This window comes from Oncorhynchus clarkii, chromosome 21 (assembly GCF_045791955.1).
Source record: "Oncorhynchus clarkii lewisi isolate Uvic-CL-2024 chromosome 21, UVic_Ocla_1.0, whole genome shotgun sequence".
NCBI lineage: Eukaryota > Metazoa > Chordata > Actinopteri > Salmoniformes > Salmonidae > Oncorhynchus > Oncorhynchus clarkii.
This window is the reverse complement of record NC_092167.1, coordinates 17,436,229-17,458,594: the sequence shown is the minus strand read 5'-3', so window position 1 is coordinate 17,458,594 and position 22,366 is coordinate 17,436,229. Positions and strand designations below refer to the sequence as shown.

At 46.9% G+C, this 22,366-nt stretch overlaps 1 protein-coding gene across 1 annotated transcript in view; it reads right to left on the bottom strand.

Moving 5' to 3' along the window:
• Window positions 1–32: 32 nt before the first annotated feature.
• LOC139378675 (inositol 1,4,5-triphosphate receptor associated 2-like) overlaps window positions 33–22,366 on the bottom strand; it is a 29,781-nt gene continuing 7,447 nt past the window's right edge. The window contains exons 5-36 of the mRNA XM_071121073.1: window positions 20,460–20,535; window positions 20,200–20,358; window positions 19,930–20,047; window positions 17,827–17,877; window positions 17,111–17,188; window positions 16,640–16,696; window positions 16,237–16,296; window positions 15,447–15,511; window positions 15,119–15,212; window positions 14,773–14,907; window positions 14,353–14,454; window positions 13,238–13,389; window positions 12,326–12,437; window positions 11,319–11,619; window positions 10,507–10,559; window positions 9,352–9,448; window positions 8,985–9,159; window positions 8,546–8,624; window positions 5,686–5,732; window positions 5,312–5,400; window positions 5,060–5,220; window positions 4,542–4,626; window positions 4,258–4,306; window positions 4,079–4,112; window positions 3,851–3,991; window positions 3,542–3,676; window positions 3,195–3,351; window positions 3,074–3,117; window positions 2,846–2,982; window positions 2,525–2,629; window positions 2,036–2,155; window positions 33–1,074 (exon numbers count right to left, since the gene is read on the bottom strand). Of these exons, the coding sequence (XP_070977174.1) occupies window positions 810–1,074; window positions 2,036–2,155; window positions 2,525–2,629; window positions 2,846–2,982; window positions 3,074–3,117; window positions 3,195–3,351; window positions 3,542–3,676; window positions 3,851–3,991; window positions 4,079–4,112; window positions 4,258–4,306; window positions 4,542–4,626; window positions 5,060–5,220; window positions 5,312–5,400; window positions 5,686–5,732; window positions 8,546–8,624; window positions 8,985–9,159; window positions 9,352–9,448; window positions 10,507–10,559; window positions 11,319–11,619; window positions 12,326–12,437; window positions 13,238–13,389; window positions 14,353–14,454; window positions 14,773–14,907; window positions 15,119–15,212; window positions 15,447–15,511; window positions 16,237–16,296; window positions 16,640–16,696; window positions 17,111–17,188; window positions 17,827–17,877; window positions 19,930–20,047; window positions 20,200–20,358; window positions 20,460–20,535 (3,533 nt within the window). The 3' untranslated portion in view covers window positions 33–809. The remainder of the gene's footprint in view (window positions 1,075–2,035; window positions 2,156–2,524; window positions 2,630–2,845; window positions 2,983–3,073; window positions 3,118–3,194; window positions 3,352–3,541; window positions 3,677–3,850; window positions 3,992–4,078; window positions 4,113–4,257; window positions 4,307–4,541; window positions 4,627–5,059; window positions 5,221–5,311; window positions 5,401–5,685; window positions 5,733–8,545; window positions 8,625–8,984; window positions 9,160–9,351; window positions 9,449–10,506; window positions 10,560–11,318; window positions 11,620–12,325; window positions 12,438–13,237; window positions 13,390–14,352; window positions 14,455–14,772; window positions 14,908–15,118; window positions 15,213–15,446; window positions 15,512–16,236; window positions 16,297–16,639; window positions 16,697–17,110; window positions 17,189–17,826; window positions 17,878–19,929; window positions 20,048–20,199; window positions 20,359–20,459; window positions 20,536–22,366) is intronic.

Sequence of the window (22,366 nt, the reverse complement as noted above, 5' to 3'; positions counted from 1 at the left end):
CAACAGATGGACCCTCAAGTAAAACCACAACGTTTATTTCTGTTCCTTTATTGTGTAAAGTCCCCCACTTTGGAACAAACAAAAGTGGATGAATTTCATAAGTGTGCACTTAAAGAAGTAGAGTAAAAACCATGTGTGAGTTTAACAAAACGCTGGTTATAACAAAAACAGATGCAATATAATAGATATTCCTATCCCCACACAGTCTAATGCTGTCAAACAATAAATTAAACATAAAAAAATGGCAGTGTATTACCAAGGTTCATAAATGTAATAAAAAAACAACTATTTCACCTACAACAACTTGGTGGCCTCTTCAGGCAACCGCAAATGCCATAGATTCAGAAGTTTACTATGAAATATGTTAAAAAAAAAAGCAAAAACTGATAAATCTACTGTCCATAAGCAAGCATGTTGATGGACCAACAAACGCTCAAAAAGGTGTGACGTGATTGGATAGCATGCGTTGAAGTCCATTACATGATTGGAGAGCCCAACGCTGGTGTCTTCCTTGACTTGATTGGACAACATTGTGCCCACATATACAACGGCCAATAACATTACAATCTCCCTTCCGTAACGGTGTGGCAGAATGTCTCCGGGCACAAATAGGAAATCTCCCTTAGCTGTGGTGGTCAGTGTTCAGAAACTTCAGTACCAACACAGACTGATTCTGTCTTCAAGTGCTCTTTCTTCACACGCTAACTAGTCTAATACACATGATGGTTCAAGTTGCAGAAGACCTTCCAGGGGTTGACCATAGCCAGATGCCTGCCCGTCCATCTCTGTCTGTTGAGGCCACAGCCCCTCTAAACCGGTGGCTGTCCGTTGTGCCTCAGCCCTGTGTAGGGCCACAGGAGCTGCTGGATGGTCACCCAGGAGTCCCCTGTCCCCACGGGCGCTGCGTCCACAGCCGGCTGCAGCACCAGGCTGGCTAGGAGGGCCAGGAGGCCTGCTAGGACCACTACTAGGGCCAGCCACAGCCACAGTCCCCGGGACCCACTGGCTGCAGACGCAGGCTGGGAGGAGTAGCCTGAACCCGGGGCTGCTGCGGCCTGCTCTGTCAGGATGGGACTGGAGAGAGAGTGGGAGAGAGGGAAAGAGAAGATTTAGAATGGATGCCAAAATAAGATTTAGCCTGGGTTAGGTGAAGCGAAGTTGATGTCTGGATGAGACAGTCAGTCTGCTTTAGCCAGCTGGTCGTCTGTCCGTATTCCCAAAGCAGTGATGTAGCGATGCAGAAACAGACGGGTGCCTAGGCTAAGTTAGGATGGCGTTAGCAGCGTGGACTGACCACCACTTTTAAAGCCCTCTGTGTAGCACACACCTGGTACACAGACAATAGAAAAACAGCACTAAAGCACTGCAGCATGTTGAGCGATGCATGTCTCACATACACTCCCCAGGGCACGCACACACACACACACACACAAAGGCACACCAGTTCTCCTGATGGGAATGGATGGAAGAGATTAGAGCTGAAGGAGAGTTCGTTTGAAGCAGAAACACTGAACCGAGACCCTTACCACAACCACACATCCAGAGACTGCCCGGGCTCAGAGACCAAGGACCAGATTCATAAAGCGTTCGCTCAAGACCAGGTATATTGTTCACACCCGTCTTTCTGCTCAGTCAATCTGGACCAGATGTCTGCTCCCTGGACCTAAAGCAGCACAGCCTGGAAGCCAGATGGGCTTATGATTTAACCAACTGCTTTACATTTGTCAAGCAGTTGGCTGAAGCAGAAAACAGACAGGAATCCAGGCTACAGCATCTAGAACCCTTTTCACACTACTGAGCTAAGCCGAGCTGTACTGCTCTGGCCTCGTTAGGCATCCACGGTAGTTGGCGAAAAAAAATAATATCTGAGCCAGCACAGTACAGTATGGTTCAAGTGGGCACAATGGTGTGAAAAGCATATAAGCCTCAGGAGCAGCAGAGAAGCTATGAAGCCTAACCAGCTACGCAGCAGTAAAAAGCAGTGCTGCCTGGCTGTAGATGGAAGCAAAACACTAGCGGTTGGTTCACTACTAACGTCTTGTTGGGCATAATCAGGGCGGTGATTTTGTTGCCCAGCTCAGTGAGACTGGACTTCCTCTGAACGGGCACTTCCCTCCTCTCCTCATCTGAAGGGGAGTCTGTGTCGTAGGCAGGCCTGTGGGACGGTGTGGGCATGCACGGTTTACACACAAAAATACATAGACACTCTGTAATGCATGTCTCACACACACACACACACACTTGTTTAACACAACACACCCTAAGGACCCACATTGTTACATACATGCTCAGGGCATGCACACAAAAGCACACAGATACTCTGCAATCAATGTTCCACATGCGCTTGTTATGTACGCAAATTGTTCTCCTGCTGACTACGTTTAACCACAGACTTGTTACATGCATACAGTACACGGTTGGGCAAATTAAAAGGGCACAGCAAGCAGAATGTTTGTTTTCAGGTTGAGGTCAAGTGCGACACGCGCGTGTGCTTCTGACACACACAGCCGATATCAGCACTTACCCCTTCATCAGCATCACGAGGGAGGGCTCGTCAGTCTCAACCCAAGCCCCGGAGCTAACAAAGCGCTTTAGAGGAGGACGCCCCATGCTCTTCCCCGTCACATTCCTGTAACCGCGCCACATACATACACAATCCACACGTCACATTCCACACAACACCGGACACACAGCCCGCAAGTCATGTTTTACCAAAGGCCCCTAGATGGACATTTCTCCCTCAGAAATCCAAATGGTGTTTGCTTTGCAAAACAGGGTCAAGACTGTGTTGAAATATTATTCAACCACTCCCTATTTCCCCCACGGAGTGCTGTAGTCTACCTACCAGGGAGATCTGCGGGTGAGTCTCTCCGCCTCCGTCTCTGTGGTGTCCTGTGCTTTATTGGGCGTGTCAAAATGCATGGGTCCCCCTCCCCCACCGGATCGGGGGATAGCTGCTATGCTGACCCGTCGGGCTGATGCCTGAGGAAAGGAGGAATAGAGAAACAAGACAGTGTACAGACAGTGACTAAAACAGCAGCACATCATATACACTGAGCCTAAACTGACCTACCTTATAGTACGTTGATCCAGATTGTTTCTTGCCTCTGAAATCATCTGAAGGAAACATATTCAGTATTAGAAACAAACATAAGATAGAGGTGTGTGTGTGTGTGTGCGTGCATGTCCCTCACCGGAGTGTGTTCCTCCAGAGTGGGAGCCGAAGGACCTCTCGTTCTGCAGCATGTTCTCCCTCAGCTCAGTGAGCTCAGCGTGTTCCTTAGTGTACATCCTCCTCAGGTTCTCTACATGCTGGACCATTATCTCTACTGCCTTGCCTGTACGAGACTCCTGGAGGGGGAGAGAGAGCGAGAGGTTACACACATACACCCCCCCCCCCCCCCCCATCGCTTTACCAGTACCTATACGAGACTCCTGGAGGGGGAGAGAGAGACATCACACAGACGCTGACCTACACCGTCTACCTAGATGACTCCTCAAAAGAGAGGAGGACAAATCACGCAATTAAATTGTACTGTACCTGGTGTATAGCGCCCAGCATCTCTGAACGACTGGACACTCTGGTCATGGACTGGATGAGGACGTCCAGGTTCTTCTGAAGTCTCTGGATGATCTCCATAGACTGGTTATCATCCTCACACAGAGGGGCCAGGGCCTGGGAAGAGCAGACACGAGGAAGGTAAAAAAGGAAATTGCATACCCCTCTCACCTGTAGCAGGTCCCGACAGCTACATTTGGACACCTCACTCCTTTGTCTCCCTCTTCAACCTCTCCCTTCTCCCCAGTCCCTCCCTCTCACACATAATCACCTCTCTCTTAAACTTCTTACCTGTAGTAGTCCCTGGCAACTGGACACCTCCCTCCGGACGTTCTCCTCGGCCAGGTCCCGTGACCTCTCCTCCAGCCTCAGCCTCTTCTCCAGGGTGAACAGGTCACACTTAAAGCCCAGGGACAGGCGCTGGAACTCCGTCTGACAGATAGACAACAACACAGCCTTAGCTCTACGATGGTACTTACAGAGAGATAGTCAAGAGAAAGAAAATGTTGGAAAGCTTACCACTACCTCAATCTCCTTGTCGTTAGGGGACAGGCTGCAATGAGGAAAACAGAGAGTATCACATTATCGGTCACTAGAAAACAAAGCTATGAGTGTCAGTACCTGAGAGAATTTATATCATTATCTTGCAATGCATCTCTAAAATATGAGGTATTGTACTGTATTGTTGAGTAGCCTACCTGCTTCTGTCACCTACGGTTGAGTCCTCAGAAACAACAGAGGTTTCAACTGGTATGGGACACAGAGAAACGTAGAGAGAGCAAGAGAAAGAGGTTCATGGTTTAAAACATCCAAACATTTGGTCTTGCTATTGATCTCTGTTTTACAATAGAAAGAGATTAGAAAAACTATAAGTCGACCACACAATGTGACAATTGAATTTTTACTTAAGTCAGTAATTGGACTTATACAATCATAAAAATATTAGGAACGTTATCAGCTGAGGTATCTGGGGTTAACTCACTGTCCTTCTCTGTGGTAACACTGGTTTCACTCAGGTCCTCTTGTACCTTCCCTTCCTCGATGACATCCATACTGTGAGACAGCTCCTGGATGATTGTGGTGAACGTTACACACACTCTCTTCCCAGTTCTCGCTCTTATCCTCCGCCTCAGACACACACGATTCTAACGATCTAACAGACTGTATCCAGGAACCAATTGTCACATTATACAGATCTAGCTAGGCACCACTGTAGGACTATCATTCATTCTGCCCGAGCGCTGTGAAGTGCTTCCCTGTGTAGATAAGCACAGAGTTGACTAAAGTGAAAGAATGTTCACTCCCACACAAGGCAGGAAAGACAACATTTTCTCAATAAGTCACAAGGTCATGATACTATTTATGCAAAGTTCTCACTATCACAGAGCTCTCATCTCAAATGATTTGTGCACTAATTTTGATCAGAACCCCTTGTAGTGCACTAGGGATTAGGGTGCTATTTGAGACAGGGCGCCATATATCATTAAATAGACAGCTCACCAGTTCCTTCTTGAACTTGCTCCTGAGAACCAGGGAGTCAATTTTGGCTCCTGAGGGGTCAGGCGTCGTAGCATCCCTTGGACCCTGTGATGGGTCAGTGGGTGCAACATTCAGTCCATCCATGGTCTGAGAGCCTACGTCCTCTGCCAGATTGACTGTCCCTGTAGAGACAGTGAAAGGAGTGTTACACACACACTCTCCCTCACACACAATGTTGGCAAGAGGCCATAGAGCTCTTCTATTTCCTCCTACCTGCCAAGTCCACCTCCACTGTCGGCACCTGTACCACTGACTCCTGTATGCCCTCCTCCTCCTCCTCTAGTACTGGTAACAGGCTGGTGCTGGAACACACACACACACACACACACACACACACACACACGAGCGCTGCAGCAATTCCACCATGCCAAAACAATTGCACAACTTGCCCTTATCACTACCGTGTGCCTCTATTGAAACTAAAAGCAAGAGTAATGTTCTAAATAATTCCAAACAAAGCCAACATTAACCTAACAGAAAATACATCTCAGCACACAGACAGCATATGTCGGAGGAAAGTACACCACTTCCATCATGTAACTAGGACACAACCATGTATACACACACACACACACACAAACACTCACCTGTCCTCTGCTAACATTCTCTCAGCCAGCTCGTCCTGGGTTAGCTTCTGAGAAAGAGCGAGAGAGGTGAGAGATAAATGCAGGTGGCCTTGTAACATACTTTCAGCACCAGTTGTCAGAGGGAGTTAACGATTAAAAAGAGAAACGCGCACAATTGCATACCGTACCTGTCCCATGGCATCAGAATGTTATCTCTGCTTGGTACAGTGGATATACAAGGATGGAATGGAGAATGCTAATTTCTTACATAATGTGCTGGTTGGTGGAGAGCCCTGCAGCGGAGTGTGTGTATGTGTGTCGGGGGCTGCGAGTACGAGTGTTGGACAGAGTAAGTGTGGACAACGCATTTACACTGGCAGGGCAGTAAGTAGTGGGGGCGGTGGAATACAGCACACACACTTCAGCTACGTAAGAGTGGAAGTCACTGACTATATAAAGCTGGACACTTGAGCGCAGGGCTATTATACAACTGGTGGGTCTAATCCTGAATGCTGATTGGTTAAAAAAGGTAAATGAAACTGCATAACAATCAAGAGGAGAATGACACTATAAAACCAACCTCAAATATCACTGCAAAACAGATAAAAAGGGATCTGGATCCCAGCTGTTAAACTCTACACAACCCATGTTTATAAAGAAAACGGTTATTCAGAAGGGAGGACACGGGACAACCAAAGACCAAGTGATTCATGCAACAACCAGTCCCCGACATTGCTTAAGCAAACACGGTGTTGAAGTCAAGCAGATTTGGGCAATAACACCAGTCTTCGTTTCCTGCCACTGAATAACTGCCAAAGCTGATGTTACTATGTGTCATGACGTGTTCATACAGGGATTATAAAGCTTTTAAGTGTGTTCAACCACGACAGTCCCAGGAAATACCACAAAAGTCAGTTGCCAGGGATAGTCATTGCGCCACTAGACTATGTAAAGATTTCACACCAAGTGAAATTGATATTTAGCAATGATAGAGTAACTTTGTTCGCCAATTACATTGTTGTGAATTGCGAAACAGGCCGCTCATACATCCTGAGCGTTATGTTCCTCAATTAATTCAGCATATTTCAGTAGTAGGCGAGGCCTAGGCTGTCAACACTCTTCAGTTTGCGAATCATACAGACTTTGTAACGGCAGTCAAACAAAAGTGAAATGACCAAAGTTGCTAAGCTTGCTAGATAACCTCCAACGAATGACATAATATCTCCTTTTTGGCTAAATCGAGTTGATGATTACACAGATAGCAGGTCAGCTCACGAATAACAGAGAAATTAAGAGAGGAAATTGTAAGGTAACGGGAACCAATTGTAAAAAAACAAAAAAAAATCCCATATCTACTCTCATACCATTTGCTGATCACACGTTCTCTACCGAAGCTCTCATATGGGCAGCAATGGGAGACAGGGCAGAGAAGCCGGGGAAATGCTAAAACGGTATTTTGACACGTTTGAGACGTGCTTTAATAATGAAACCTCTGATGATAACTCTAAACGCCATTCCGTTCACTGTGTGCAGTCCGGCAGTGTCAATTATGTGCGTGACTTGAATTGATGGCGACTTTGTGTTTAGTAAACATGTTTGGCTTCCACGCAACAACCTGCTTGGATAATGTGCTATTTAATTGTTTTGCCAATCTGATGCTGCACATGTATATTTTGTGGAATTGCGTTAGTGCGCCATTGGGGGAAAACGTTGTCATTTCCTGGTTCTTGTCATATTTTGATTTCTGGAAATGTGAAGAGTGAGACAGTCCTGGGATCCTGGTTACTGTTGTTAACTGGGTTTTAAAAACTCACATAAGTCAAACTGTTGATTACTAGCCTACAAAGAGATACATAATAATAATTATAATAATCATTTGGTGGGTGCTTATTTCTCCTGAGTTTTTCTCCCCAAGACACACTCAGAGAGTTGGGTCAAGGTCAGGCATCAATGGCTACCCTTCGCAATTAGGGTTCACTGCCTTGCTCAATGGCACAGACAGATTTTTCACCTGGCTCAGGGATTCAAACTAGCAACCATTCGGTTCCTGGCCCAATGCTCTAACCGCTAGGCTACCTGCTCTCTCACTACTCTCCAGTCTACCAAACTGACAGACAGATCCAGTTCTAACTGCTAGGCTACCTGCTCTCTCACTACTCTCCAGTCTACCAAACTGACAGACAGATCCAGCGCTAACCGCACCACAGACAGAAGAAACTTGCACTCTCAACTCGATTGGAAGAAATTTGTTGGCTCCCCCTGGAAACATTTCTCACAGGAGTGCCACTCCGCTGTGCCTACACAGAGCAGGAGACTGGAATAACAGAAATAGCATGTCTGTCTCTGCGGATTGAATCACAGCTAACCCCTGTAACAAGACTGAAATAACCAAACACAAACCGTCTCAGAAAATATAGAGAAAGGTTTACAGTAGACTACACAATGGTATACACATAAAGATAAAGACTACATTATTACACAGACATAACATGTGCACAATCTGGAGCTAGGAACCAAATAAGCCATACTTGCCTCTTTTGGCAAAGTGTACAGTGCAGTGGTGCAGTGAAGCAATTGGGGCAGAATACTCACACAGGAGTTAGGGACCATGGTCCTCCTCCACCCTAACCCCTTCCTCTCTGGGAACAGCCCTCAGCCGACCAGCCCCTGTCCATAACCCTCCATCCCATCCACAACACAGCACCACTCAGCCCAACCAGGAAGATAATGAACAGAGAGAGTAAAAGACAGAGAGAGGGAAAGAGCAAGCAATAGAAAAGGGGAAGTCAAGAGGAGAGAGATGGTGTCACAGTGGCTGTGACTGTCAATGAAGGAAGTTAGTTTCCCCATCCGTAAAATACTTTCTGTGTATTGTACTGACCTGCGCGTCATTCATATTGGTTGAGGTGATGTTGTCCTCTCCTCCTTTTCCTCTTTCACTGCCATCTGTCTGCTGGGGGCTGACCCAGAGAGAAAGGTGAAAAATCAGTGTCGCTTGGAGCCCAACCAGAGAAATTATAAATGTTTTGGTGGGTGTTTCTCTCTCACTCTCAGATAGTAGGAAGCAGCTGGGTTCACTGACTGTGACTGAACCAACCTATGAGAGCGGTCACTGCCCCAGCCCCGATTACAGGTGCATCGTGGGTATGCAAAGTATAGCTAAAGGGGCCCAATTACACAGCCAACATTTCCCTCCTCACAGCTTGGAAAACACTAATTTGACTGGCAAATGTGTCCAGAGGAAGAGAAGTGTGCTACAGTGAACTCACACACACCGAAACTACAACTGTACTGTAAAAGCCACAGAGCTCTGTTCTCACCTTCCAGTCAGTAAAATGGTCTCATCCATCACAGGGTAAGTGCAGCTGGGAGATACCATCTCAGCCAGTCTGGGGGGTGGACTGCTCCCAGCAGTGACAGTCCTGTCATGTTCTGGTGAGCCAGGCTGAGGTGTGTCTTGAAGAAGAGGCACTATGGTGTCAGGGCTCATTGTATCTGGACAAAAGGGTGAGTAGGAGTCATAAGTGAAATGGCATTGGAGAGGGCCATCCAACTGAATGCCTGAAGAGAAATACTAATTTGCTGTAGTTGCAGGCTAGAGTGAGTCAGGGATTGCATGGAGCAGAGAGGGAAAGACTGATCAGAGGGGAGGAAGAGAGGGCGTGATGGAGACAGACTTGGTCTTACCCAATAGAGAGTGGGAGGGAGGGAGTGGATGTTCCTCGGTGTCAACAGCCTGCTGGTGGGTGTCCTCAGGCCCAAAGCATTCTGGTAGTTTGGCACCCTGAGGCACAACACATACAGATAATAAAAAAAAAAGAAAGAGTATGAATATGATAAACAGACGAGCATCAATACATAACAGCCACCTGTCCATTCAGTTAATGTGAAAGGATGTAGCAATAGACTGGCAAGCAACAATGCCTTTGCTTACCCAACAACAAAGCATTAAAAAAAAAAACTCTTATATCACCTCTGTGTCCGTGTGAGTCCCCGTCCATTCCCTATCGATCCGATTAAGTAAGAAAGCTTGACTTCAGAAGACGAGCCATTCTGTCGTGTCTATCTAGAACTAGTGACATTCGCAAATAAGTCCATTTGGTCGTCAAATAAAAGCAAGGTTGTATGAGCTTTGTCAAGTGGGAGGAAAGTAAAAAAAAGTATGAGAGAGGAAGATGGAAGGAAAGAGTGTGTTCCAGCCTAGATTGGTCCATGTCCTGTTGTCTACTCACAGAGGTGTGGTTAACACTTCTGCTACTGTTCCAATACTCTTAAAATGCTTCCTTCCTGTGTTCCTTCCTTGGAGTGGTCACTGATCAGACATGAGAGGACTGGAAAAAGGATACACAAAACCTAAGTGACCAGGATAGATAGGTGATTCATTCAAGGAAGAGGTGAGGGAAGGATGCATGTTCAAAGCACTTGAACGGGGCTTATGACCGTTTCCCCCTTTTCCTGCCCACCAGCACCAAAGGAAGAAGTGGCCTCTTAAAACTGTCATCGTCATCACATACGGTCACATGCACTCCGACGACTACGTAGATCTACATCCCCATTCAAAGCAATGTTCCAAGGTGGGGTTCTACTCAAATGAACACCCATTATTTTTATAATGAAAAACAACCACCAGTCAAACCTTAACAGCGACAGAGCTGTGTTCCGTTCACAAAACACATGACGAGGGCAACCCCTCAAAAACGTGCCTTTTTTGATATGGTTATATAGTTCAGTCTTTTAAGTCTGGAGTGGATAACCACCAAACTAATTCAGAGAATCACTTTAAAGCACACTGACACAGTAAGAGTACATCCACAGTAATAGGTTTTAAAGACTGGCATCTACCTGTGGGGATAGACTGTTCACCCACTGGTCACTGTCTGTTGACGCTGTGGTTTCTGAGAGAAAAAGGCAGAGAGGGGGGTAGAGAGAGGGAGGGAGGGGGGGGAGAGAGAGACAGGAAGGAAGAAGAAAAGCTAATTAGTTAAAGTTGATCAATCATCTCTGTGATATTCAGCTGGAGTCACTGGCAAGGTCAAACTAAGCCCCACCCACTACCATATTGGACCATAATATTAGACCATTAAACTCCCTGTCTGTGTTAGAGTGGGTTTAGAGGCAGTAATAACCACATTATTTGGGTTCTGGCAGCCAGTGATGCAGGGAGACCACTGGGGATTACTGAACACTTCCACTAGGTTTGGATGACTTTAACACCCGGCCATAGAAGGCTGGGGCCTAGAAGACTTGCCAGCGAACAGCCACACACACACACACACACACACACACACACACACCAGGCTGGGCCGTCTAGGGGCTTTTAACCAGGACACACACACACACACAGGTCCCTATCTGGAGACCCTGGCCATCTATGGCTGTCCTTGCCACAAACCCCAGAGGGCTGGGTGGGTGTCTGGGCCTGATTCTTCAAGGGTGGCTGAGTGCTCTGTGACTCCAGGGATTACAGGGGTAATCCACACAGGCTTTTGACGGACTCACTAACCCCTGGTTTACCCAGTGTTTCACCCGGCTCAGTAGTCCAGAACCATAGAGAAAGACCTTACAGGAACTCCTGTAAACTCACTAAAATACAGCCCAATATGGAGTTATAATACGATATCATGATCATTACTAATCTGTGGAATCCTACTCACCTCTCAGATCCTCTCCCTCCGCCTGGTCGGGTTCACTTTTTTCCGAGAGAGGAGAGAGAAGGGAGATCCCCCTCAGTCCCCCCTCCTGTCCCTCCCCCCCCACCACGGTCCACCTCTCCCCCACCTCTTCCTCCTCCCCCTCTCCAGGCTGATCCCCTCTCTCCGTCAGTCTGTCCTCGTCCGTCCTCCCGTCCGTCGGGCCCGTCTCCTGACTCTTGAAGTCCCTGTACGTCTCCACCCCCTCGTTCTTCAGGAAGTCTTGGAGGACAAACTCCTCGTCCCAGTCCAGGTCCTCCCCAGCCTGAGAAAGTAAATAAGCTGAATTAAAACCTGTTCAGGTAATTGATGTAAGGTCAATCAATCCAATCTATTTCTAAAGCATTTTTCACATCAGAAGTTGTCAGAGGTTTTCCAGTAACTCTGCCTAGACACCAAAGAGCACGTGATGGTAAACTGATCTTAGACCTGTGCCTATGGGCGATAGACAATAAAGGCACTCACAAAATAACATCACAGAATAGGAGAGAGATGAACACAGAATATTTTTTCCTGATCAGAAAGTGTGCAAAGTGTCCACACAGCCTCCCACTCCATCCTTCAGCGTCTCTATTAAACAGCCTCTCCATCTGGATGGAAAACGTACTCCAAAGTTACACAGCTATTCACCATCTGAATCAGAGTTCTATTCTCTGCTATGTTCCATGGCTCTCAATGCCTGTGTCCCAACAGTAGCCCAATATCCACTATACCCGGCATCTTTCTGGCAGACAAGTTGAGTGAAAAGCTCACTTTTTCCTATCTTCCTACAACAATATATTCTAGAAATGCAAAAGCTACATGTCATCTGTGGCGCACAGGGGACACCACCTCTTCCTCCATGTCGCCCCATCTCTCAATTAGTCCTACCTGTGGATCATCAGGGTCAGGGGTTTCACAGCTAGCCTCACTGCTGTCCTTGTCTACCTCGTCCCTCCCTCCATCTCTGTATCCCTCCCTCTCCCTCCTACCTGTGGGTCTTCGTCGGGGGTCTGGCAGCTGGCCTCCCTGCTGTCCCCCGGGGTATTTAGCTGGTCCAACTCTTCACGCAGCTGCTGCTTCTGATTCTCCTGCTCCTGAACCCTGCATGGACAGACCCACGTAAATTACACACATATTTACACAGAGACACGTGAAGCAACACCCACCCCCCCCCATCAGTCTACCCTAAAGTCAACGATAAAATGGTCACTAGCCACAAATACTTCTGAAACCACGGCAATCATGCATCCAGTGACTACAAAGCAAATGAACAGATTCATCACTCTCACCCAGCCCATTGACAGCGTAGTGAAGGGTCCATAACATAACATACTGTACCCAATCCGCAGGCCCATGCAGTGTCCCATGCTGCTGTTGCCCAGCCTGTACGAGGATGGCAGGAGCTCTGGAGAGCCCCTAACTCCCAGTATCGGACAGCTCCTAACACCCAGTCCAAGAGTAGTCCAGAGTAGTTTAGAGGGCCTGTGCACAGCTGGCTAGCCCAGACAACGTTCCCACAGCCTGGCCTGATAACAGCCCCCCCTCCCCCTTTTATCCTCCAGAGCAGGGCGGCTGTGTGGAACGGGCCCACGTGGCAGTGAGGCAGCTACAGACAGAGAGCCATACTGGGCCAGGACCCAACCACTACTTAGACAGGTTAGAGGTCACCCAGACAGACCCAGAGCACAGAGAAGCAGACAAATATGACCAGATTCCTCCCTAGATCCCTCCTGCCACAGGGTAGTATCTTAGACAATGACAGCCCCTCCCTCCACACTGTAAACCCTCTCTTATACAAGACCCGCAAAACCTACTTGACCAGTGAGAGAAGAGCAGCACCAGTTCCTCTTGACCCTCACTTCCAACAGGCACACACACACACACACTCAACCCCCACTCACCTGACTGACAGGTGTAGTATCTCAGTGCGGGACCTCCTTATGTTGCTGGCCATCTTGATCAGTTCTTTCTCCAGGGAGTCGGTGTACTGGTCCAACTGCTCCAGGCTGAGGCCCCACTCTGACCTCCTCTGATCCAGCTCAGACTGCACCGCCTGGGGGGGATAAAGGGCAGGGAGTCGGCCTCTTTCTGGAGCTGCTGGGTCACCGGCAGTCAGACCGATAGTCTATCCAGCAGTACTAGACATACAGTAAAGTGTGTCCATCTCTTAGTCACAGTCAGTGACACTACTGCACTCACTCTTTACCCAAGAATAATGTTTACTGTGGACGTGTCTGACGAATGCAGATTGGAGAGAGAAAGGAGGTGGGAGAGAGGAAAGGGAGTGAAGAGAGTGACAGGGAGGGAGAGAGGGGGAATGAAAAAGAGAAACAGAGGGGGGCAGAGGGAGGTGACAAAGACAGAACGAGAGAGCAGGAAGAGGGGGGGAGAGCGTGCGCGTGTGTGTGTTGAGAGAGACTGCATTTACGCTACAGCACACTAAGCCGCACAGCATTAATAGGCATTGATGGGCTAGAGATAGTTATATAACATTGTAGATTAGAGATCTCTGGAGAGAAGACAGCGAGAGAGAATGGCCATATTATGTAATCCTATAAAAACTACGAGCAGAGAGAGTCCTATTCAGCTCAAACTCCTCCCTACATCGAACTCAGTAGGGTGCATCTCAATGGCCTAATTGCTCTTTTCCTTGTCTCATTTCCTGTATCTGCATTCTGCACTGATCTGAAAGAACAGGATAACTGAAAAGCAATATGATTGAAAACCAAAATGGATTTACTTTCTTGTCTTGCATCTCTGAACCTAGAGAAACACCAACCTCCGCTTTGGCACACATATTTGACCCCCAGCATGCCTACGCACAGACAAACACCTACACACACAGGAGAATATGGAGAGTTCTCTGGTACGGAGTGACTCAGTAACATCCTCCTCTACCACCGGGCTAGATAGCGGGTTGATACACCCACTCTAATGGCTCTCTAGTGTGTGTGTGCGAACGCAAGAGAGAGAGAGAGATCAAGATAGTGTGTGGGTGGGTGTGGATGCCCCTCACCTGCAGTCTGGGGTCGTTACTAGCCCCTGGTCCTCCATAGTGGTGTATGAGTCCTCTGAGTGTTGACAAGACGGAGAGGCCCTCGTCCTTAAAATCTCTCTTCTGAAAACAAACAGAAAAACATGTGTTTCAGGCGTAACTACTTTAAGTATTAATCAAATTCAGTTTGCTATGGAAGAAAATTAGTAATGTATCTACACTGCATAGTCAAAGAATAATGACATCATAGACGCACACAAAGTCATTTTCTCCATGCACACTGCTTTTAAAATGTGTGCTGGTTAGATACCAGTCTCTGCATAGTGTATTGAGTGCATAATTAGGACAGTAAGGGCTGAAGATATCTAATGAATTATCAGGACTTCTGTATCTATAGTGTACAATTGGGACAATGTCTGCTGTATCTACTGTATAGAGTACCAGTTTGTTGACGAGGCTCTTGAACTCCAGGGACATCTGGTCAGGTGTGGGGCCCTGCAGGAGCAGTAACACCTCCCTGTCCAGAGTCTCATCTAGCGCAGATGCAAAGCTCAGCGGCGACACACACTCCGCACCCTGGAAATAAAACAACACGACTTGGTCATTAACCCTGAAGGAGATAGGCTGATGGTGTCAGTATACTACAGCCTAATAGGGTCCCTGGAGCTGATGTTTTGGGTGAATACAGTGGGGTTGGTCCTCGAAGGTGTGAACGTACTCAAACAGAGAAAGCGGGTGTTCAACTCACAGGCCGCAAACATGGAACGAGGGGATATATTTAACTGACCTCCAGAGGTGTTTGAGCAAGGGCCAGTTCTGTCTGCAGGGATCCTGAAGTGCTCTGGTTCAACCTGTACGCCACCGACAGGGAGAGACCTGCACTGCAAGAGGGAGAGCGAGGGAGCGAGAGAGAGGGAGCGAGAATGCAAAGAGAGAATGAGAAAGGAGAAAAAAAAGAACGTCATTCCACTCCACAGAGAAAAGACTGCTTCACGGCAGAGAGAGAGAGAGAGCAAACCAAACAGAACAAAATACGAAGACAAAAGGACAATACACAGAGAGAATACACAGCATTCCCCAATCCTGCTACTAGAATAGTCCAAGGCGCCACTTACACTTCCAAGTCTGGCTGCATCATGTGCATCTGTCTCTCCAGCTTGGTCTTGTCTGCTCTCAACAGCTGTCAGAGACAACAACAACAGACATCAAACACGGTTAGATAACAACACTACTGCTGCAGCTAATACATATTCACTGCAGCTGACAGATAGACATGGATAATCATAGTGCTCTGCTGAGAGAGAGAGACAGAAATACCTTTAATACCCCCTTTTCACCCCAATTTCGTGGTATCCAATTGGTTGTTACGGTCTTGTCTCATCGCTGCAACTCCCGTATGGAACCGGGAGAGGTGAAGGTCAAGAGCCATGCGTCCTCCGAAACACAACCCAACCAAGCTGCACTGCTTCTTGACACAATGCCCACTTAACCCAGAAGCATCAATGTGTCGGAGGAAACACTGTGCACCTGGTAACCGTGTCAGCATGCACTGCGTCCGGCCCGCCACAGGAGTCGATGTGTGCGATGGGACAAGGACATCCCTGCCGGTCAAACCCGAACGACACTGGGCTAATTGTGCACCACCCCATGGGTCTCCCTGTCGCGGCCCGGCTGCCACAGAGCCTGGACTCGAACCCATAATCTCTAGTGGCACAGTGTCTTAGACGACTGCACCACTCGGGAGGCCTGACAAATACTTTTGCAGAGCTCTCTGGTCGGCAGTTCAGAGCAGTGGGTTACAGTGTTGTCGCTTGTACCCATCCACTCCTTTATGATCTGGTGCATGGGAGTAGCGGCTAAGGGGAGATTTGGGATAGGGTAATGATTTCCAGACAGCCTCCTCACCTCTGTGACCGACGAGTACTCCACCACGGCACCCTTCAGCTCCTCAATCTGTCTGCACTTCTGTAGAGGGGCGACAACACGACAGCAATATTCTTGATTTTCATCAACAATATCATATTTCCCCCAGGACAATGTCTTGGAAACGTTCTGAATGTACGGTCATATGAATAAACAGATCAAAAAATGTTAAGATCAGAAGGCTTCCATGCCCTGAAGCCTGGGTTATTACTGATCTCAGGACCCGATCTACAATGCGACTTTCGCTTTGTACAGCTGTGTTACCATGGCGAATGTAGGGGACAGCACGGCTACAATAATGATACAGCTTTATTCATTACTGAACAGATACTGAACAAAAGTACTAGAAAGAAAATATTTGTTTTTTTATTCAGATGATACTGACCTGGAGTATGAGGGATTCCTTTTCACTCACGACCGCATCAAAGGAATGGTTTTGGACCTGTGGATGAGAGAACAGACACTCCAACCATGACACCGCTGGCACTCATCCAGGACACAGACAGACCAATCAGAAGCAGGCGTTGGGATCACTTTGATCCTAAAAGGCCAGTTACGTAGGTCCATAGCACTGCACTCCAGGCCTTTTCAGAAGACCATGAAAGGCAAAACAAACATTAACACAGCCTTTACTTTACTTCTAGGTGCAGTTGACCAGAAACAGATTGCTAAGAAGCATTCTAAACGGAGAACCTTAATTGAAAGTGATTTTTGTTGTCGTTGTCGAGAACTAGGCTTAATCTGTTTCCAGGAAACCGCTTTCCAGTTGCCTACCTTGAACGGCTTATTCCCTCGACGGTACAATAGCTTGTTCACTTTTATTCACTGCAGACACACAACAATTATGTGGACCCACCTGCAGCTCAGCGTTTAGGTCACACAGTTCAATCATCCTCTTCTGGAGGTCATCCATCTCCATGGTGACCTTGATGTTCTAGTACAAAAGGTGGAGGGGGGTAGGAGGAGGGAGAGATGAGTAATTCTACCCAAAAGAGATGGCTTATTTTACACTACCATGTCACCTAACAGCGGACAAGGTACATAAGACTACATAGCTATGGAATGGCATTTCCTAAATCTGTGTTTCCCAACCCTGGTCCTCCAGTACTCCCAACAGTACACATTTATATTGTGACACATCGGAGTCAACTTGTCAACTAATCATCGAGCCCACAATTAGTTGAATGGGGTGTGTTTGTCAAGGGCTACAACAAAACTGTGTACCGTTGGAGGTACTCGAGGACCAGGGTTGGGAAACACTGTCCTTGATCCTGGAAAAACAGCAGAGGGGAAGTTCCCAGGGGAAGCAGGTAGTCCTGCTGCTTTGTTGTTGTGTCGCCCTAGTAGGCACTTCACTGATCAATGACACCGATTGGTCGGAAAGCACACTCCTGATGACTTGCCACCAAATCCATCTCTCATTAAAGGAATGACAACCACATTGAAGCACTTGAGGCACTTTCTAGATGCCTCCGATTAAATACATGATAAAGTAATGAAATGACCCAGGATCAATGTAGATCTTGCCGAAAGGGGTTGTGTGTGCAGAGAGAAAGGTATCCAGTACAGTACCTCATCCTGAAGACAGCTTATCTTTGCAATCAGACTCTGGTTCTCTCTCTCCTGTTGGGGAGATGTTGGGTTAGTATATGGCTCTGGACATTGTATAGTTAGTTGCATACAGGTAACTGCCAAATGAAACACCATAACTAGCCAGCTTCAGTGCACCTTGGCATAGATTCTACAAGTGTCTGGCACACTATTGGAGGGATGTGACACCCTTCTTCTATGAGAAATTCCATAATTTGGTGTTTTGTTGGTTGTGGTGGAAAATGCTGTCTCAGGCGCTGCTCCAGAATCTCCCTTAAGTGTTCAATTGGGTTGAGATCTGGTAACAGATTTTTTTAAATTGAACCTTTATTTAATTAGGCAAGTCAGTTAAGAACAAATTATTTTTTACAATGACGGCCTACCGGGGAACACCGGATTAACTGCCTTGTTCAGGGGCAGAACGACAGACCTTGTCAGCTCGGGGCCTTTCGGTTACTGGCCCAATGCTCTAACCACTAGGCTACCTGCCGTGACATATGGTTAAAATCGTTTTCATGCTCATCAAACCATTCAGTGACCACTCGTGCCTTGTGAATGGGGGCATTAGGCACCTGTTTTCAATATACACTGAACAAAAATATAATGTAAAGTGTTGGTCCCATGTTTTATGAGCTAAAATAAAAGATCCCATAAAATATTCCATTCCCATGTATTTCTCTCAAATGTTGTGCACAAAATTGCTTACATCCCTATTAGTAAGCATTTCTCCATTGCCAAGATAATCCGTCCAGCTGACAGGTGTGGCATATCAAGAAGATGATTAAACAGCATGCTATTACATAGGTGCACCTTGTGTTGGGGACAATAAAAGGCCACTAAAATGTGACGTTTTGTCACAACACAATGCCACAGATGTGTCAAGTTGAGAGTGCATTCAACTGGCATGCTGACTGCAGGAATGTCCACCAGAGCTTTAGCCAGAGAATTGAATGTTAATTCCTCTACCATAAGCCGCCTCCGTTGTTTTAGAGAATTTGGCAGTACGTCCAAACGGCCTCACAACCACAGACCACGTGTAACAATGCCAGCTCAGGACCTCCACATCCGGTATTTTTCACCTGCGGGATCATCCGAGACCAAACACACAGACAGCTAATGAAACTGTGGGTTTGCACAACCGAAGAATGTCTGCACAAACCTTTTCAGGGAAGCAATTCGGAGTGCTCGTAGTCCTCACCAGGGTGTTGACCCGACTGCAGTTCGGTGCCGTAACCAACTTCAGTGGGCAAATTCTCACCTTTTTGATGACCACTGGAACGCTGGAGAAATGTGCTCTTCACAGATGAATCCCTGTTTCAACTGTACCGGGCAGATGGCAGACAGTATGGCGTTGTGTGGGCGAGGTGTTTGCTGACGTCAACATTGTGAACAGAGGGCCCAATGGAGGAGATGGGATTATGCTATGGGCAGGCATACTGTAAGCTATGGACTACGAACACAATTGCATTTTATCGATGGCAATTTGAATGTACAGAGACACAGTGACGAGATCCTGATGCTCATTGTCATGTCACTCATCAGCCGCCATCACCTCATGTTTCAACATAATGCACGGCCCCATGTCGCAAGGACATGTACACAATTCCAGGAAGCTGAAAATGTCCCAGTTCTTCCATGGCCTGCATACTCAGACATGTCACCCATTGAGCAAGTTCGGGATCCTCTGGATCGACGTATACAACAGCGTGCTCCAGTTCCCGCCAATATCCAGCAACTTCGCACAGCCATTGAAGAGTGGGACAACATTCCACAATCAACAGCCTGATCAACTCTATGCGAAAGAGATGTGTCTCGCCGCATTAATGGTGGCACACTAGATACCGACTGGTTTTCTGATCCACGCCCCCTACCTTTTCTTTAAGGTATCGGTGACCAACAGATGCATATCTGTATTCCCAGTCATATGAAATCCATAGATTAGGGCCTAATGAATTTATTTAAAAACGACTGATTTCCTTATATAAACTGTAACTCTGTAAAATCATTGAAATTGTTGTATGTTGCATTTTGTTCAGTGTCGATGGTTGAATAGCATAACAGTGGAGATGGTGTGTGTATATATACCATATGTTTGCACTGAGCCGAGGCCCTGGCTCTGCCCTCCTCTGTACAGCTCAGACTCATCTTCATCTCCTCCACCTCATCCTTCAACATCTTCTCCTTCTGGGCCAGCTGCTGGCCTCTACAGGGGGGAGAGAGGGACATTATAATTAGGGATGTGTGTGTGTGAGGCCTAATAGGAGGCTAAATTAATGAGAATTGAATAGGAAGATAGGCATTTTAAAAAGTAAGTGCATGTGTGACAGCATCTATTGGTGTGTGTACAATCCTTACAGTCTGGCCTGTGACTTGAGCTCCTCGTTCTCCTCTGCTAGTTTCTGGTTATGGTCCTCCATGGTCTCCACGCTCTGCTTCAGCTTCCTCACCTCCTGCTGAAGCTTCTGGTTACTGAACTGCAGGTCGGACACACAGAACACCAGGTCTGACGTCTCACTGGGGAGGAATACACACAACAACAGACTACAGGGTAAAACACGGTTAGTCAAATGTAGAAATTGGACAATGTCACGCACGCACACCCGAACGTTACTTACAGATCTGCTCGTGACACCTCCCCTCCGAATGCCTCCAGACTGCCTGAGGTCATGTTCAGCAGGACAGACCTCTTAGCTAACGGAGAGAAGACAGAGAGAGAAGACAGAGAGAGATGAGTGAGAGAAGGAGAGAAATGATCTATGTTTAGAGAACGAGGGAGAAAACACATTGATTTGATAAAATAATGAGACAGAAGTAGACGTTCTCTTGGATGGAGAACAGAGAGAGAGAGATGGAGAGAGGGCAACATGGCTACTTGGAGACATCGCACAAGAGAAAATCCACAACTGGGAAAAACTTTGAGCCTCAGAACATTCATCCGTTTCTCTGATTAGTCCTCTAATGTCTGTGTCAACTCACCTGACAGGTTGTCTCGGAGTCTGACAGACTACAGTTGAAGTCGGAAGTTTACATACATCAAGGCCAAATACATTTAAACTCAGTTTTTCACAATTCCTGACATTTAATCCTAGTACAAATTCCATTTTAGGTCAGTTAGGATCACCACTTAATTTTAAGAATGTGAAATGTCAGAATAATTGTAGAGAGAATGATTTATTTCAGCTTTTAAAGTATTTAGTCAGCCACCAATTGTGCAAGTTCTCCCACTTAAAAATATGAGAGAGTCCTGTAATTTTCATCATAGGTACACTTCAACTATGACAGACAAAATGGAAAAATAAATCCAGAAAATTACATTCTAGGATTTTTTATGAATTTATTTGCAAATTATGGTGGAAAATAAGTATTTGGTCACCTACAAACAAGCAAGATTTCTGGCTCTCACAGACCTGTAACTTCTTCTTTAAGAGGCTCCTCTGTCCTCCACTCGTTACCTGTATTAATGGCACCTGTTTGAACTTGTTATCAGTATAAAAGACACCTGTCCACAATCTCAAACAACCTCAAACACACTCCAAACTCCACTATGGCCAAGACCAAAGAGCTGTAAAAGGACACCAGAAACAAAATTGTAGGCCTGCACCAGGCTGGGAAGACTGAATCTGCAATAGGTAAGCAGCTTGGTTTGAAGAAATCAACTGTGGGAGCAATTATTAGGAAATGGAAGACATACAAGACCACTGATAATCTCCCTCGATCTGGGGCTCCACGCAAGATCTCACCCCGTGGGGTCAAAATGATCACAAGAACGGTGAGCAAAAATCCCAGAACCACACGGGGGGACCTAGTGAATGACCTGCAGAGAGCTGGGACCAAAGTAACAAAGCCTACCATCAGTAACACACTACGCCGCCAGGAACACAGATCCTGCAGTGCCAGACGTGTCCCCCTGCTTGACTTCCGGCGCCGACAGAGATGGCCGCCTCGCTTCGCGTTCCTAGGAAACTATGCAGTTTTTTGTTTTTTTACGTGTTATTTCTTACATTAGTACCCCAGGTCATCTTAGGTTTCATTACATACAGTCGAGAAGAACTACTGAATATAAGATCAGCGTCAACTCACCATCAGTACGACCAAGAATATGTTTTTCGCGACGCGGATCCTGTGTTCTGCCTTACAAACAGGACAACGGAGCGGATCCCATGCAGCGACCCAAAAAAACGACTCTGAAAAAGAGGGAAACGAGGCGGTCTTCTGGTCAGACTTCGGAGACGGGCACACCGTGCACCACTCCCTAGCATTCTTCTTGCCAATGTCCAGTCTCTTGACAACAAGGTTGATGAAATCCGAGCAAGGGTAGCATTCCAGAGGGACATCAGAGACTGTAACGTCGTCACTGGAGAGACGCTATCCGAGGCGGTGCAGCCAACTGGTTTCTCCACGCATCGCGCAGACAGAAAAACATCTTTCTGGTAAGAAGAGGGGCGGGGGCGTATGCCTTATGGCTAACGTGACATGGTGTGATGAAAGAAACATACAGGAACTCAAATCCTTCTGTTCACCT